The sequence below is a fragment of the Apostichopus japonicus genome, chromosome 13 (assembly GCF_037975245.1).
Source record: "Apostichopus japonicus isolate 1M-3 chromosome 13, ASM3797524v1, whole genome shotgun sequence".
Classification (NCBI taxonomy): Eukaryota; Metazoa; Echinodermata; class Holothuroidea; order Aspidochirotida; family Stichopodidae; genus Apostichopus; species Apostichopus japonicus.
Genome location: NC_092573.1, coordinates 20316613 through 20335861, shown reverse-complemented (window position 1 = coordinate 20335861; position 19249 = coordinate 20316613). Strand labels below are relative to the sequence as shown.

General features: G+C 34.5%; 1 protein-coding gene across 5 annotated transcripts in view; it reads right to left on the bottom strand.

Annotated features, from left to right (window-relative positions):
- Positions 1 to 2088: 2088 nt before the first annotated feature.
- LOC139978800 (gonadotropin-releasing hormone receptor-like) overlaps positions 2089 to 19249 on the bottom strand; it is a 64150-nt gene continuing 46989 nt past the window's right edge. For 3 of the 5 annotated variants that reach the window (XM_071989299.1, XM_071989300.1, XM_071989297.1), the window contains exons 2-4: positions 12994 to 13478; positions 5200 to 5392; positions 2089 to 3975 (exon numbers count right to left, since the gene is read on the bottom strand). In XM_071989299.1, the coding sequence (XP_071845400.1) occupies positions 3455 to 3975; positions 5200 to 5392; positions 12994 to 13458 (1179 nt within the window). In that variant the 5' untranslated portion in view covers positions 13459 to 13478 and the 3' untranslated portion in view covers positions 2089 to 3454. Of the gene's footprint in view, positions 3976 to 5199; positions 5393 to 12993; positions 13479 to 15471; positions 15511 to 15782; positions 15958 to 19249 lie in introns of those variants that run through there. The other 2 variants (XM_071989298.1, XM_071989301.1) reach the window with 2 other exon arrangements.

Here is a 19249-nt window from a genome sequence, read left to right as displayed (position 1 = left end):
GTATATATATATATATATATATATATATATATAAATATATATATATATATATACATACATACATACATACATACATACATACATACATACATACATACATACATACATATATATATATATATATATATATATGTATATATATATATATATATATATATATATGTATATATTGTGTTTTGTTAAAACGTGTGCATCAGGTGCCAACATTATTATTTCTGGCTTTATTTTAATGAAACTGAAAGAACTAGGAAGCTCGCGACCCTCATAGCCCTAGTTTAGTGCTATCGTCCACATCTTTGAAATGTTCCCGAAACAAGTTGGAAATCTTTTGTTCGTCTTGGAGATGTCAGCGTTTAAACGTTAAGTCAGGGGCTGTCATTTTGCGTTTGTGTGTTATCGTAGTACCCAGGGTGGGAGGGGAATCACCATTCTTGTTATTTGGTGGGGCGGATGCTTCGTCATGGAGGAGGGGTTGCCTCCACTTGGACCAAGTTTGGTAAAACGGACGATGCGAAATGGGTCCATATATTTTGAAAGTTTTGAAAGAATCTTGAAGAATTTGATGGGGTGAGAGAAGGTGTTGGATTTTTATAATATTTTTTATTATATTTACAACACGTAGACCATAAATTAAGGTTGCACTTGCTTTTCCTGGTTGTTGAGGGTGGAGTGAAAGGATGACGGATATAGGGGAGGGGGGGGGGGTCTTCATCTCAGATATCTCTATCACATGGACCAATTTAGTAAAGTTTGCTTCTCCTTGTTAAAGAGGATGGGTGATAGGAGGGGTTGGGTAGGTAGGGTTGTTCTTCACAAATATCCCGTCACATAGACCAGTGACGATGGCTGTGTTTGATTCTCCTTGTTAAACAATTTATGACGAAGAGCTGGATTGCGTAAAGGTTTAAAACACGGAATAGATCTAAACATTCCAAAACGCAAGATGGCAATTTAATAAGAAGGTTTTTTCTTTGTAACCAAGGAGACGAGGAAAGACGAACCATCACCGATGTTAAGTTCTGAGTAATTTCTTCGTCTATTTATAGAGCCGATAATTGTAAAATATCTGAACAATTAATTAAACTTATAATTTGCTAAATAATATGACGGATGTTGGCTTGGTCATGACGTCATAACCTTTGCTAATCATATCCACAATGGTCTACACCTATACATGCATGACTTTTCTAAATATCGTCAAAGTTAAAAAAATGAAACCGAAAACGTAACGAAATAAGTTCGTAATAGCTTTGTACCAATACTGATATTCCCAATCGATATGTACTGCATGCCTGGAGCTCAAGAGCTTTCAATTTCGAGTTCTCTGTACACATATATAGGTGCAATCATGTTTCTTGTTGTAACCTCCCCTCTCCCTATTTTAAAAGAAACTTTTCTGTCCGTTGTAAAAAGGGGTATAAACATATAGAATTGTACCATCAGCGATATACCGTTTTCGTGATGGCTAAGCGTACTTTCCTAACACTTTCGCACGGTTTTCTATTAATAATAGCATGAATAAATCATATTATTTATTGTAAGAGACCGGAAAGACCACAATATTGGCTCACCGTCCAACGGTCTGGTGTCGGATAACATATGCTGCAAACATGTCACTCGTGACATACCCCAAAGTTTCTTATTATAGCTTTCTAAAATTTCACTCCCCCGCCACCATCACCACAACCCCATCCTTGCCCCGCCCATGGTGCCGGGCCAGCTAAGCAATTTAGAGAGACGAAAGATACTTCGTGTCCCTCTGTGGTAGTGATTGCAGTACGATATACCAATGTCAAGTTATGTTCCTATCATAGATAGGCTATTGACTAGTGCCCTCTATTGACAGCCATGAGATCTGAGATGAGGAGCGCGAGTCCAGGGGCGTGTGGGGTGCAGTACAACCACCCCTCATGTTCAACCCCACATAACAGTTCAAAGTGCAACCTGTTGGATATAGGGTGAGGTGGTGGGAGGACCATTCCCATACCCATTACCCGGGGAGGTGGCTTAAACGAGTTCAGGGCTACCCCCTTTCCCTCCATTAAATATCCTGGATCCGGCCCCCTCCCCTCTTTTTTTTTCTTTAAAAAGATAGACAATTTATATCACAATTGGTCAAAATGTTCATGTTTCCTCCATTAAAGCAGGACGAACTACTCCGCAACTCTCAATGTGGTTTCCTTCCAGCCTGCCAGTACATTTTAGTTGTCACGCAAACATCACGTGATACGCATCACTCATTAACTAAATTAATAATAAAACGTAATTTTACTATATAGTTCTGTATCCATCCGTCCATCCAGTGTGCACATTCATGTAACGCGTTCATATTCCTGGAGACGGGAGTTTCATATTTACTCCTGATGTCAGTGTTTGTATTCCCCCGCCAGTGCTCATTTTATATACTTTTGTCATATTTTCATTTTGTGCTGTATACTATTTACTCATACTACATATACCAGCAGTATCCCCGGATATATTAATTAAATACATATTGTTTATAGTGCTTTTTAGCCTAATCTCATACACACACATACATACATACATACATACATACATACATACATACATACATACATACATACATACATACATACATACATACATACATACATACATACATACATACATACATACATACATACATACATACATACATACATACATACATACATACATACATACATACATACATACATACATACATACATACATACATACATACATACATACATACATACATACATTCGCTATTCCACAACATCATGTACATTTTCTTTAATTTCATCTATAAACCAATACAAAGATGTTATACAGATTCGTAAAAACAGCTATAGTTTAACTCAGATTCCTATGAAACAAGATGTTGATTGCATTAGTTTCTTATAAGTTAGTCAAAAAAATAGTTGTGTCATTGCATTTTGCTTTACCGGGTAATTTCTGCATTTTTGAGAAAACTTCCAAATTCATTTTTGGTGCATTTATCCCCCCACCCCCACCCCCACCCCACCCCGACAACTAGCAAAGAAATAAGATAACTTATATAACTATCATCATTTATTGTCTTCTTCTTTATATGTCTCATTGGCATACATGTATTGGTACTGTATCATCATTGTGTATCCTTCCTAGCGTGCAACACCGACGGTTCAGAACCCTTATCCACTGCCTTAATCCCTATGTCTCCCTCTCTTTCTCTCTCTCTGCTGCATGTCTGTTTCAGGGTGCCCAACACGGTTTTCATTTGGAGGGGGGGGGGGCGGGGATGAGGGCGTTGCCCGGATATTTTTAAATTTTTATTATTTTACTGGTGACGCCGTAGACGGCAGTTTCACCAGCACTTAACACTGGTGTAACTCCTGCAGTCCTTCCCCCGCTTCCCCCCCCCCCCCCGCCCTCCTCACCTCCCATAATGTCCCCTAAAATGTCGGAAATGTTCCATGGTCCTTGTGGTTTATACGTAATGTGTAGCCATTCGATTGCTCCCCGTATTCCCCGTATTAACAGGTATCATACGGACTGAGTTCTTGTACAAACTTCTATCGTTGAAGTTGACCCGCTTCCGGCTTGAATTTTGATTCTGGTTCCGGTTATTACCGCGGGTCCACTTTAAAGTAAACATTGACGTCTTGCGATCGGACCCGCTTTGGCTCCATTCGTTCGGCGTTTTCATCATCTTAAGACAGCAGGAGCAATCACTATCACAATAATGAAGATTACAGGCCCCGTAAACGATTGGATTAAAACAGGAATTTGAGAGGCCGAATAAAAATAAGAGTTCGTAGAAAACTTGTTGCTCTGCCGTTTCCGATGAAAGAAGATAAACGAGCGTTCCGATCAGATATGGCGTCCAATTAATGACAAAGGTCAAGAAAATGGTAACGATCATCCGAAGCGTCCTGTACTGGGCTCGGAAAAAGAGCCGAGATCTGGCGTTTCTTCCCCCCTTCGGGTTATCCTCAGATGGTTTTGACCCTGAAAATTATTTAAAGATTTAAAGAGAAATAAAAAGTACGAGTTACTTTATATAAACATATTTTCTTTTCCAACCTGTGGCGTAGTCACGACCAGGGATGTTACTAGGGTCTTTTAATGGGGGGGGGGGGGTGTATAGAGTAATATTCCAACTCGTATCAAAATTTTCCATCTGGGTGGATTCGTAGGATAAGACTGACTGAAATTTTTTTTTACTGTATTAGTAAAGGTGGCCTATACCGTTGCAGGGTACATTATAGTCATACATTAACTTGCGAAATGAACACTATGAACACGTATACAAATTAAAATCCCTCATTGAAATTCTAATTTCGAAATTTTCAGCAGCATAACACGACAGGGTTGTCAATTCTTTGTATACCTTACATATGCAATACCGGGTACTTAGTAATATGCATAGGTGCCAAATCGAATGTATTTCAGACAATTTCAATGTTATTTTGTAGTATTTTTCAACTTAAAACGACAAAAAATTGTCTGCCAGACGCTTTTCGAGCTAATTGCTTATTAATGCTAAAACAATGGCAGTATATACTACCCTGACAGGGTAATACTTAAATACGAACATTTCCATTATATGACACGAAATGTAAGACGGTTTCAACGTTTGATGCGAGGGCGTGACATGTATATATCGATAACCATATAAGTTCATACTATAACATATTGGCTAATATGAACACTATAGCACACAAGTTATGGTGTTTTATTCTGTGTGTACAGAAATAAGTTAAATATTGGTAAGTATTTCATCCTCCAATTTGAAATCAGTAAAAGTTATTTTGTATCATCGGTTTTTATGAGTTTGTAAAGCTCGTCAGCATTTACAAGCACCCTTCCCACTCCCCCTCCCCTCTCCTTCCCCTCCCCTCCCACTTCTCATTCCCCCTCCTCTCCCCAGCTGCAGCGAAGAGTCAAATAATGATCACACATGTTCGAACTTCGAAGATATTTCACTGCAACCCTTAAAACATTTGATTTCATCGAGTTGTTAGACGGGTGGTGATCAGAAGTATACATTTAAATGTCATTAACTAATTTTTGTAGACTGATATAATTTGGAACCAATACTAATGACATTTAACACCAATGAGATTATAACCAGACCCCCTTTCCCCCCTCCACACCCAACCCCAACCCCAACCATTCCCATACCTCATCACCAACACCCTCAAAAGAAATCTTAGCGGCGAGAACTTTTACCTCTATAAGCTTCCTTGCGTATCTTCAAAAATATGGCGATGTAAGCAATCCACATGATGATGAGAGGCAATAATACTTGTAGTACCACCACGATTATGGAATAAACTGTTTGGTATAGGATTGGATAGATACCCAGGCACTGGGTAAACCGGAAACTAAAACCTGGTAGCAACGTCTCCTCGAACATGAATATCTATATAAAAGAGATTGATTCAAAGAAAAAAACAAAAAATGAAATAATTATCATGGTGAGGAAAAGAATCGCGCATAACATTCATATGGAAGACAAACATAATGTGTACTTGTTTATGTTTTATTTTAAATTATTTTATGTTAAATTTTCAACGTCTCGTTATCCCGGTCCGTGGGAAGTGAAGTCATATATCTGATCATGATATACATATACACACTGTTGTCAAAACGTAAACAATTAATCGTATAGCACATATGGGCCTACTACTAAATGTGAGTGTGTCTGTGTGTCTGTCTGTCTGTCTGTGATTATGTATTTGTCTGTTTGTTCCAAGTATTATTTATTTTCTCTATATTTTGCTTTGACATATTACTTGCTAATATTTATCAATAACATGTCAGTTTCACGGGCGTTTGTTGAGATATACGTATGAATTCAATACCAGTCAATAGAATACTTCAAATCTTATCATGTGAATTAACTGTATTATATGATGATGATGTAGATACGGCGTCATATCATATTGCACACATGAAAGGGTAATATAAAGCTAATTAAACAGGATTGCCTGCACATTTCTGTCGTATCTGCTTCTTAACGTGGAAATAAGGCAGGTGTATTCGTTTGATCTATTTAGAGTGGTTAATAATGATTAAAGGTTTCGTGAGATAAAAGAACACAATGAACTTTTCTGTTCACCAAAGGAAGAAACACTATATAGGGACCAGACTTTTTCCGAAAGCATTTCACACACTATTGTTACTAAAAAAAAAGAACCGAAAATCGAGACAGTTTCAATGTATAACATAACAGAAATTTTGAATTACACTAAAAATGGGTATGAATGCACCATATCAAACAGAAATGCCTGTATATATATAGGGTCCGATTTATACATGTATTGAACCTTTGGTGTCATTTCCAACCGAAATTTCCTCTTAAGATAGGCTTTTAATTATTTTATTCATCAGCCATGTTGTCCATAATAAATTGCCTCGACTCTCCCTTTTGCCTCTCCCTTTCGTTTTCTCGCATGAAATGCTATACAGTAAATCATTTAGACTATAGCACATATATAAATAAAGGCAGTAGCATTAATTAACTTAATACGCCTATAGGGCTCTAGAAGACCAACGTTTACGTACGGTTGTTTGGATTCCCCGGTTCAGGGTATAAGCCTTATGTTTAATGAATGGTTAATCTTGGTATCTGCACAATTTACCATCATGGCACTTTGATTAACATTTATCCGTAGATATACAGACGACTTAACAAAAAGCCACTTAAAGCAATTAAACGCTTGTTCAAGATGGGTTAATAAACCGGAAATTCAGTTAAATGCTAACATTTGTTGTCTTGTCCAACTTAATATACGTTAGCTTGTTCGCGTGGCTTGTGGATTGCACACAATTTAACGTGTAGGCGCGTACTGAAGCGTACGTGGCGAAATCTCATCTTGGAGTAAGACGTATAAGGGAATGAGGTCATTAGCTTTGACCAGAGTCTCTTCACCTTTATGCTCCACCCCCCCCGCCCCAACCAACCCCCTCCCCCACCCCCAACATCCAAATCAACCAGTCCAGTCCATCTTCAGTGTTTCGATGTTGTTTTTTCATAATCATTTTGAATGAATTATGCTTCGGATTTTTGGCATGTCATATTTTGCCTCAATTATAAATAACCTTACCGGGAAATTTACGAAATTTACCTCGTATATAGATTGATTAGTTAAAAAAAAATGAAATCTGTCAAAATTAATCTGACATTTTGGTGAAATATTTCTTATAGTAAGGAACCCACAGACGGTTGATGACTTTTTTTTAAATATATTTGTAATAATAAAAAAAAGCTCTCAGATTATAAATGACATAATGACCATATCAAGTGAAATTGTCAGCCATATGGTAACAAAATGAATCGGCTTCTCTGATTGGTTAAGGTTATCTTGAGAAATAACCGCTTCAAGAGTCGCGCGTATCTATAGGTCAATAAAACCGAGTCATTGTACTTCAAAAAACCTCTTGTGATTTCTTTTTTTTTTAATTTTCAAAGAAGTGTTTTTGGCTTTATGCAAACAAACCATAAATCTAAACATATTTTGTGAATCATGAATTACCTGGCGATGCATAAAATGTCAGAAAAGTCGATAAGGTATTTTATCACGTAAAGCAAAATGCTCCTTGGCAACCATATATTATAAATAAACACATGTGTTTTAATTTGATGTTTTTTCCCTCTTGGTAATAGTTTGTTTTTCCTTAAACGATTGCTTAATTGTGTACTGCATATAAACTGGTTGTTCCCTGCATGAACATGTAAGACAGTTCACATATAGATGAAACATTTTTATATTTCAAGTTTCTTCGATATTTTTCACAGAACGATTAAGTTATTTTATCGGTTATTCAAATGTTCTAATGGTTTTTTTTATTGTCTTAGTCGTAAAACTATTCAATGGCTTTGATAAAGTATTGTAATTAATATTTGTCGTTATACTATCATGGGATTTAAACAAAACAATTCCGATGTGAGAGTAAACAGAATCTTACGTTACTCTGTTTACAGCAATAACCATCGTCCGACCACCGTGCAAAGAAAACCACATAAACACACAAAGTACAGTTCTGTGGAAATGTTTTCTTTAAAAAAAAATGAAAACTACGCCAAACATTCTGCTTATGGCATCTTTGCTATGATTGAAAACTCCTTTATTAGTTTAGTCTTAAAACAAGAAACAGAAATTATAACCTATATATATATATATATATATATATATATATATATATATATATATATATATATATATATATATATATATATATATATATATATATATATATATATATATATAAATATATATATATATATATATATATATGTATTTATTTATATAGCCTATATATATATATATATATATATAAATTTTGAATTTTGCAGCCAAACCTCTACTCAGAGTTTCATGCTTACTAGCAATCGTCAGGAGGTGTATACACCTCCTGACGATTGCTAGTAAGCATGAAACTCTGAGCAGAGGTTTGGCTGCAAAATTCAAAATTTACATTACGCTCTTCTTCATAACGCGGAATTGAGCACTCTGTCGTGTTCTACTTGGAACATTTTATACACTTCTATATATATATATATATATATATATATATAAATATATAAATATATATATATATATATATATATATATATATATATATATATATATATATATATATATATATATATATATATACTACTAATCCTTCCCAGAGCCGTATATTTAGACCTCTAAATACCCCGTATAGATCTCTATATACGGCTCTGATACCTCCTCATACATAGCGCCCTCTATTTTGCTTCTGCAATCATGTTCTGGAGAGCCACTCGTAAGCGATGAAATTTATAATATGCGCAATTAATGCAGCAATTTAAAGCAATTTCAGGCAGTATCAAAAGTAAATATCATAATTTAGGTCTTAATGGGTCGCAAAGTACTCTTGGGATGTTACTTTGTTTTCACAAAAAGAAACTTGCAAATCATTTCCCGCGAGAATAAAATTTGTTGTTATTACATCCTGAACTGGTATAACAACCACTAATTGATTCATTGTCTATGTAAATAGAACATTATTAGAACTGAGACGTTGAATTTAGTCAAAGTATTAACATTAAGAGGTTGTGGTTTAGCAAGTCTCTCGTATCTGCAATATAGTCGATTACAAAATTAATTAGAAGTTACAAAATATTTAATAATACTGGTTGGTTGACTTGAGTTAATAAAGCAGTCTTTGAGGCATGCATATGCACTCTTTTCGTGCACGAAGGTACATAAGATAGGTAGATAGCCTCAGTATATACAGTATATAACAATATTGGATCGCCCAGATTCTTATATGTAAAGTAAGCGCTGTTAGACAGCTTTGCTGTAAAATGAAAGCATCGCCAAACAAGGGACTAGAAAATGTATGCATATATGTAAAACAATTCCGGATGACGTTTTCTAAACTTTTATGTAGAGTGTGTCATTTCGTTATTGTTCGTACATAGCATAATATAATATACAACACACTGTACAGTAGATAGATGGATAGACAGACAGACAGACATACAGACAGACACACAGACGGACAGACGGACGGACGGACGGACAGACAGACAGATAGATTGACAGATATAAATGTATGCCCAATATATGGAACGCATCTATGATATAAATGGAGGTTGCTGGCTGACTCGTGTCGAGTGTCAGAGCTGAAATGAAAAATTGCCATTGTTGGAGAATTTTTTTGGAGGGTTTTGCCACTTTAGGGGTCTAATAGACATTGTGTCTGGGATCCAGAAAAAGAAAATAACATACGAAGACTCACGAAGGAGTTGTATAATTAGTCTCTGTTTGAATGACTGACTTTACGGAAACTTGATCAAGAAGAAAGAACGAGTCATCTTAGATTCATCTTTGGAAGAGTCATGTGACCTATTCTTTCTCTAGCTTTTTATTGTCAAGAAACCGGTCAATGACCGTGCATAGAGAGAAATTTGATTTCCCCCACAAAAAATAATCGAGAAAAAGAAAAAAGAAGAAATGCAAACATTTTAACACATCAAACATGGAAAATTGTTCCATAGTAATCGGTTGGGAATAATATTGGAATTGGTTTAAGAGGGGGAATGAGAAATTTTACAAGAGGCAAAGCTGAATGCAGTCTAAGAACATGGCATAGCATATTTGCTACGCCTTGATATATACTGTCAACAGGCGTAGACACACATATATATATATATATTTATATATATTTTTATATATATATATATATATATATATATATATATATAGCACATTTCTTGTGTTTTTTTTATAGTATGTTTTCCCAACATGACAGGCTAATCTTTAGGTACCGTATCCTGTTTCTATTTGTGTTTTTATTTACTGGGTATATAATTCTCATAAAAGCCAACGCTCTCCGCCACTTTGCGTTAAGAATAGCAACACGACTACGGATGCCGAAAGTGACTTTCATTGAAGGAGAGAGCAGGAGAGGGCGGGGGTGAGGGGGTTGTTGAACCATATCAAAGAGCAATCTATAGGAGTAGTAATGATATTTTGTGCCACATTTAATCACTATTTTAAGATACAATATTTTAATCATTATCACGATTGATGATAAACTTTTTAAAGGTTTTCAACATGTTCAACAAAGGCGTTAGTGCAAAAATAAGTGACTTTTTTTTGCTCGTAAAAATCCAATTATGGAACAGGGAAAGACAAACAAAGTCACAATGGATAAATAAAGTTGACGACATTATTTCTCAGAATGACAAAGTCTTTTTAAGCAAATATCTGTAAGAAACTTTAAAACCAGTACCTCTGAAAAAAGCTATATTAAAATTTCAACCCCGTAATTTCCTTTGCAGTTAATTTTGCCTCGTCACCTGTAGAGTGTCATTCTTAAACTTAAGTCACAAAGCATGAAATTATTAATCGGATCTGCTATACACGCTACTGTTCTCATATTTCGGTATCAGTTATCATATGACTAATGAAAACTGCAAACTAGCCGTGCACGATTCTTTAAATAAAAGTATGGGTGCATGATGCTTTATTACCACGTATGACCAGGCAATACAATTAATATATAATAAAAAAAAGAGCTGTTTAATTTCATAAAAGTATAACTACTTTCTGATCGAAAATCTAACAGTCTTTGGCTTTTACCATAGGTCACTTGAAATGTTCAATCCGTATATAGACTATAGTGTATATTTTATACAAAGAGACCTCTATATAGTATGTGGCCTCAAAAAATAATTCTCATATATATAGAAGCTAAGTTATACAGTTTCATGTCCATGGAAAGGATAAAAAAAGGAAGGGTCACACAAATTATAAAATCTGGGAAGAATGTGGGAGGGCAGTGGTGGCGGCGCTTTGGACGCTGGTAAATCGGAAGTAAAATAAAAATTCCCGCGAATATTTCACTTTTTGACATGACTCAATACGAAGCAAATGGGAGGTGATTTTGAAATTTTATCAACGAAGCGCAGCCAATTGCTTTTATTCTGCGTATAACATATATATAAATGTTATATATAATGTTATATATATATATATATATATATATATATATATATATATATATATATATATATATATATATATATATTTATTCAAAGCGCTTTGTAAATTATCAAACGCAAATACAAACATCATCATGAAAGGGCTGAACGGTCTGGTATATGCTATTACCATTACATATACAGAATGTCAATATCACTTGAAATTCTGTACTACAAAACAAATCTTAAAGTCAACTGATTTAATTATAAAATGGCGCCATCAGTTTGTGATGTGAAAATGATGATTTGCGGCGAACGTTAAATTACTTTTTTAAATTGATATGATTCAATAAATGGCGGTTTTCAAATATGTTGACACTCCTTGTAAGTCAAACCGTTTCCCTCTATTCTCTCTTTTTTCCCTCATGATTATCCCAAGGTCGAGATGGATCCCCCCCCCCCTCATCCTCATCTTTGTTTACTTCTTATCACTTCCTGCCTTCATGAATTTAGTCCACGGATTGTGAAGAAAATTGTTCGTGTTAAATCAATCAGATACGGAGGTTTGCTCCACAAATTGTCCTCGAGTTGAGTTAAATCTCGACGACCGTAAGTCAACAGAGCCATTACGAGAAGCGACTGTTACGTGATAGGAGTAATTAAGATACGTCACTTTTGCAATCACTAAACGTGCGAACAGGTTTCGTCAAAATTTAAATTCCAGAAACGGAGAGGAAGAAAAACATGGAAAAAAAACCAGAAGTAAGAATAAAGAGTACGTTCCTAGTTTCTAGTATGACGAACAAAACAAGGGGGTGAAGACGGGGGGGGGGGGAGGGGGGGTAATATCAAATGAAAATTGAGTTGATTGACATGATTTTTTTTTAAATCAGAGTTTGTTTCCTTAAAATCACATGATTACCAAAAAAAGAAAAGAAGCATAAAAATAAATGATTTATTTTTATTTAAAAAAAAGGGAACAATGCAACAAAAAGAATTATATATAAATGAAAGGATAATCGCTTTGTTTCTAGTATAAGAAAAAAATGAGAACGAAAATGTAACTGTGTTCTGTGACTTATCGTTTGTGTATTTTCATATGCTTTTTTATATTGTTACGTTTGTTTTTTGGCAATTGTTGAGTTTGTTCTGAAAAAAAATATGGTAAAATTTTGGCAATATTCATACTGATCTTTCTCTTTTGATGACGGAAATTATAGTTGGTTTATATTTTGATATTTTTTCATATTTCCAAATAAACCTTCCGTGATATATATAAAAACACATTCATTAAGAAAAGGTATATAATAATGTTTACTGACGTCATCGTATACCCCTTTGCACCATGAGCGATGAAAACAAATTAAAAATAATTTATGATACTTTGAAGTGCAAAGTAACCGGAAAAATACCGTGTTTGCTAAATGTTGATTATACGTCACAGTTTATTGGACTTCCTATACCATTTTCCCGCTGATTTTTTATAATTCTTTATTGTTTTTATTTTTGTGGGGGTTGGGGGGGAGGACAATTATAATGAATCAACATTAGTAACTTACCTGGGGTATGCTAAAGATCGCACCCATAACATAAGACGATATAATCATCATTTTGGCCTGTCTCGGTCGATGTCTCTTGGCTAACGGATTGAAAACGGCCAGACAGTGGTCAAGGCTGATGTTGACCGTCATGAATGAGGAGCAGAAGAGACCGAAACTGGAGAAGAATTTAGCTGCCTTGCAGAGGAAGTCGCCTCCGTACCATTGTTCTGTACTGTACCATACCAGATGAGGGACCATGTGTAGGTAAGTCACTAGAAGGTCTGTTATGGCCAGATGAAGTATCAAGAGAACGACTGAGGACTTTCGCCTTCTCCGTAGTTGCAGACTGATTAAAAGCGTGGAGACATTTCCGATAGTGGAAGCAATGATCATCACCGCCAATAGATATATACGTACATAGGAGAAGGACTCCATCGGCGGCATGGCCGTATAGAAATAACTGGCTGATTTACCTTCTTCCATATTGACGATTGCATTTAGTCCTGAAAATGTAAATAAAGAAAGAAAGATAGATTTATGAATTCATTAAAAATAATTTAGGTAACGTTACAATACCGAGAAGTTTACTTTAATTTAATTTTTTTTTAATTATTATTAATTTTTTACTTTTTTATTTAATTCATTTTAATAATATACGTATTAAATTATATTGCATGCAGGAAGGGTTACCGAACTCCCTAACACATCGTATTTCGTCTCCGGTTTATTTATACTAAAAAAACAAAAACCTGGGTTAATAATGTCCCTGCCCGGTGCAACAGTAATTTCTGTCCCCTTTGTTGAAAATGTCCGATCGGACATTATTAACTAATATAAAATATTTCGAAACGGACAAAATATTCCGAATTTTCCAATTCGTACGCGTCACAGTAAATTTCTCACCCCGAAAAAAAAACTGTACCCGGAATATTTTATAATAATGACATTCCGCCCGGGTTCGAACAAGAGTACATACAATAATCATATGCATAATTAAATAATATCTGTTTTGAAATTGCTTCTCGTCCTACCCACCCACACCCCTATACTCCCCTTTCGCTATCGGTTGTACCTCCATTGCGACCAACAACCACAAATAAAAGTGAATCAGGCATCCGCTTAGATCTTTAGGTCATGATATCCGGATGGCATATAGGTGACTGTCTACTTGTATAAGACTAAACATGAATCTCTAATAGCTGCTACGGCTAGACTTTTTAAATGTTGTCCTGTCTCAGATGTTACATCGGTATTCGTATTGAGAGATATCATGGATATTGATGTTTTATCATTTGCTAGACTGTCTATATTTACAAGTCTATAAACGTTCGCAGATTTCGATAACTTTACTGCAAAACATCTAAACGGTTTTGAAAATATTCTATCTTACTAATTCGGAATCTGCACACAAAAAAACATAAAAAAAACACTCAAATTATAATCATTGTTATTGTATTCTGACCACAGATTTCTCCAATTTCTTTTTCTTAGCATAATACGTATTTGTAAGTTTGTTAGTGTTCGAAGCGGTCAGAAAACCTATAAATTTAACTAAGTTTGTTTATCGTTGGGAACCTTGGTGTGGCTTTCATTACGGTTCCTCCCTGTTCTTGGAAAAACCCGCAATAATAACGCGTAATAGTATACGGAAATGGAAAGAATTTGATCCGTCCGTGCAACGTTACTTTATATAAGGTATAATAATAATAATAATAATAACACAGTCGACTCACAAAACCAGCAGGGAGAAATAGTCTCAAAACGCGGTAATTTCTAAGCGCTTATTTTGGCACAAATTTACGACGAGTTTACACGATAAGAGTTAAGACGTCGTCTGCAGCAGTCGGGCCAATGAGGCTATAGCAAGGATAATCTAAACCACAGATGTTCTTATGTTCATCTCCTCACAAGACAGATATCATCTCATCTAAGTTAAAGGTTGCCTCAAACCAGTGAGAAATGGCTTTCGCGCGCGAAGATATATCGTATTAAAGGAAAACAGACCGTACTATGCACATGTCTCATACAAACCGTCCTTTTTTTTTTTAACAAAGTCACCCAGTTAAGACATAGTCTGTGCATGAAACATGCACTTAACAAGTTCGCTGTACTGATGAACTCTTAGCCCAATCTCCCTTACACTGAGACGCTGAATGTCAAGTTTCAGCATCACTCTAGTTTATTTAAAACAGAACAATTTTTTTTTTTGCAAGACACTAAAGCAAATTAAAAGATGTACTTTCCATGCACCCCGTATTTGTCTCATATATATATATATATATATATATATATATATATATATATATATATATATATATATATATATATATATATATAAATATATATATATATATATATATATATATATATATATATATATATATATATATATATATATATATATATATATATATATATATATATATATATATATATATATATATATATATATATGCTACGTACAGTATATACGTAGGACACTTCGAATGCATTTACCTTAATAGTTTCTGCTTGGATATTTATAGTCTGCTTCTTATATATATATATATATATATATATATATATATATATATATATATATATATATATATATATATATATATATATATATATATATATATATATATATATATATATATATATATATATATATATATATATATATATATATATATATATATATATATATATATATATATATATATATATATATATATATATATATATATATATATATATATATATATATATATATATATATATATGCTACGTACAGTATATACGTAGGACACTTCGAATGCATTTACCTTAATAGTTTCTGCTTGGATATTTATAGTCTGCTTCTTCTTCTTGTTCTTTTTGAGTTTTTCTTTTCTTTTGCCCTCAAATATGGATGGAAAGTAACTAAAAACCAATGATTGTGTACACGAATAGGCTGCTCTTGAAACCATACACCGACGTTCACATTTAGCTACGGATATACTGTAGAGAAGATTGTTTATATTACTGTCAATATATCACTTGGTTACATTTAAAATATCTTCTGAATATACGACTTCCTCTACGTTAGTTTGATCAAGACTGATTAGCAATTTACTTTCATTTTTAAATCACTAGTATGCTCTCTGGAGATCAGGATGAAGGCATCTTACCATCCTTACGACATATCTTCTTTCTTCTTTTTTATGATCTTCTAGAGTATCATGCAAAATTGATACCAACATTTATGTTATGACAAAATAATTACATCCAAAAAAAAATCCCTCCTTCTTTCAAAATAACCACAATCGTTTCATATACTTTGATGAATTTCAACATATTTCGTTACCTTTAGTGGTTGTAAGAACGACAATAGCAGCAATATTATGATTTCTGGTTATTATTCAATTTTCCTCTATTATTTTCTCTAATATTCCATATTAAAAAATAACGTATGATAACCACGTGGTTAATAAGCTGAAGTATACACAGTCAAGTTTCTTTTAAAAAAAATGAAGGGAAAAATTGTCGACATTTTTGACGACATAAGATTTTTTTTTATTGCGTGTAATTACTTCTACAAAAATGTAGGTTTGTTTTAAAGTTAGGCTAATCTTCTTCGTTTTGACCATTTTAATTTCATAAATCGGTTAAGGTAATTTGTTTTTATATTTTCCCCTGAAAATCCTATATTTCTGTTCCCATCAGAATCACTCAAGTCATTAAAGCAATATTCTCTCTACGAGGTCTTTAATTGTTTGTGTTTTCCTTCTCTGTTCAAGAAGAGGGCAATTAGTGAATAGTTAGATTCGGGACCTCACGACAATAACCACTTCAGCCTCAGTGACTTATTTTAAAGCAGTCTGTATATACTACAGTATATATTTAGGTGCCTTATAATACACGAAAGAGTAGTTGGTCTGTATAGGCTAGATATTAACTGTAAAACGACTTACTTTCTTTAACCGATTCTACAGTGAGTTGAAGCTGCATGCATGTGTAAATTGTATTTGTGCAGTTAACGAGAATATATGCTATAAACGCATGTACCTTATGCTTCAATAAAGGGGTTAAACTAAGCTTGGCGAGACTTCAGAGAATATTGCTGCAAACAAAAGGGATCGAAGGCAATATCAATATTCTTCTTTATTAATCCATGTAGACTTGATAAAATTTCACCACATGAACTATTACATATAACTGCGCATGACATCACAAAAGATAAAGTTTGTAACTTGAGCATGAACAAAAATATAAAACGAAGAAGAAAATGAATACGGCAAATTGTATATAGATATTATATACATTCTTTATGGTTTCTTAAATAACTTGATGTACTTATACGTATTGTCATGGAGAGCCGATAGACATTAAATTCATCGTAAATTTCATGTCACTTTCTTTGCTGATATCATTTTACATCCATTTTTTCCCCCTGAAATAGAAATGTTTGGTATTTTGTGATGATCACGTCAATCGATTTCTCAGTTTTGGTTTCGGATTTTTTTCGGAATTTTGAAAAAGTATAGGCTACATAGCCTATACAGTTTTTACATGAAGTCTGATTTCTAAACAATTGTTAGTTTCTGCATAATAGTTGGATTTCTTAGTTTGGTTTCGGATTTGTTCGGAATTTTTAAAAAGTATAGGCTATATAGCCTATATAGTTTTTACATGAAGTCAGATTTCTGAACAATTGTTAGTTTCTGCATAATAGTTAGATTTCCTAGTTTGGTTTCGGATTTGTTCGGAATTTTGAAAAGGTATAGGCTATATAGCCTATATAGTCTTCACATTGAGTCAGATTTCTGAACAATTGTTAGTTTCTGCATAATAGTTCCAAAGAAGAATATTTGTTTTGAAGCTGGAGAGAGAGAGGGGGAAGGCGTGAACTTAAAAGCATGTCGTAGAAGTCCAACATTCGGTATATGTAACCGTGACAATTTAAAAAGATAAGAGGTACATTTCATTCCGGTTTCTGGATATGGTAAACCCGATTTAAAAAAAAATCAGTAAACGTTCCTGTTCGTAAATGTGTGAATGCGTATTTACTATTTATCTGTCATACCACTTGCTACACATTCATTTCTTATTTACGGCTTGGCTTGCCTACAAAAAGTGGTAATTCTGTGTAAATTGTCAGATTCAAAGCACCTGGGTGTATTCTGTACAATCATAACACTTGGTTAATACGCCCTCATTGAACAGTTATACAAGGCCAGTTTACACGCATTCACACACCAGAAGAATCACTGTAGTCGAGTGGTACGGACTTCGGTCTGTGACACAAGATCCGGGGTTCCATTCCTACCTTCGCCTGATGAGTCCAAAAAGGACGAAACCGATCGTGAAGTGGAATTTTTCTGGTGTGGATCTTTATTTATTTACTAGTTATCTGTCATACCACTTGCTCCACATTCATTATATATAAATATATATATATATATATATATATATATATATATATATATATATATATATATATATATATATATATAAATATATATATATATATATATATATATATATATATACGTTCCTTCACAGTCTCCCCTCCCTCCCCCTCTCCCCTCCCCATCCACCCCTCACTTGTCTAATTTCATCCCACTGTGTGTATTTTAGATAACGCAATTAGTTTTCTTATAATCATAGCATTACATTCCAACCTTGAAAGGACATTTATTTATTTCCACTTGCTATGTCATTAATACCGATACATCTTCTGATCATGGGCGTCAATCCAGGGGGGGGGGGGACGGGGGGACACGTCCCCCCACAATTCGATGGATGTGGGAAACAATATCAAATGTCCCCCCACACATTTGGAAAAAGAGTAGTGTCGTGGCTCTATTTGGTTACGGCTTACACATCTTAGGATTCATATCCTCGAATATCACTCAATGTTGCTGAATGGAGAATTCCACCCAGATCTCGTGAGTTGGTACCCTGAGCTCTCCAACAATCTTAAGCTTTATTTCGAGGCCAGTTCCATTCGTCGTCGGTTGAAGGGTATAGACAAATATTCAATTTGATGAATCCAGTGGTACGGGCTATGTTTGGTGAAGTCGAAGCTCTCGTGCGGTTGCTCCTCGTCTCCTCCGCCAGTTCGACGGAAGCCGAGAGATCTTTTAGTGCTTTGAGGCGTTTGAAGACAAGGCTACGGAGCACCATGACTCAACAGAGGCTGAACCATGTGATCGTGTTCCATATTCACCGCGCAGGGACGTCGTTAGAGGGGGTGTGGGTGTGTCTCACCCCCAAGCCATGGTAAAACTGACGCTAGTTGGAAAATTGG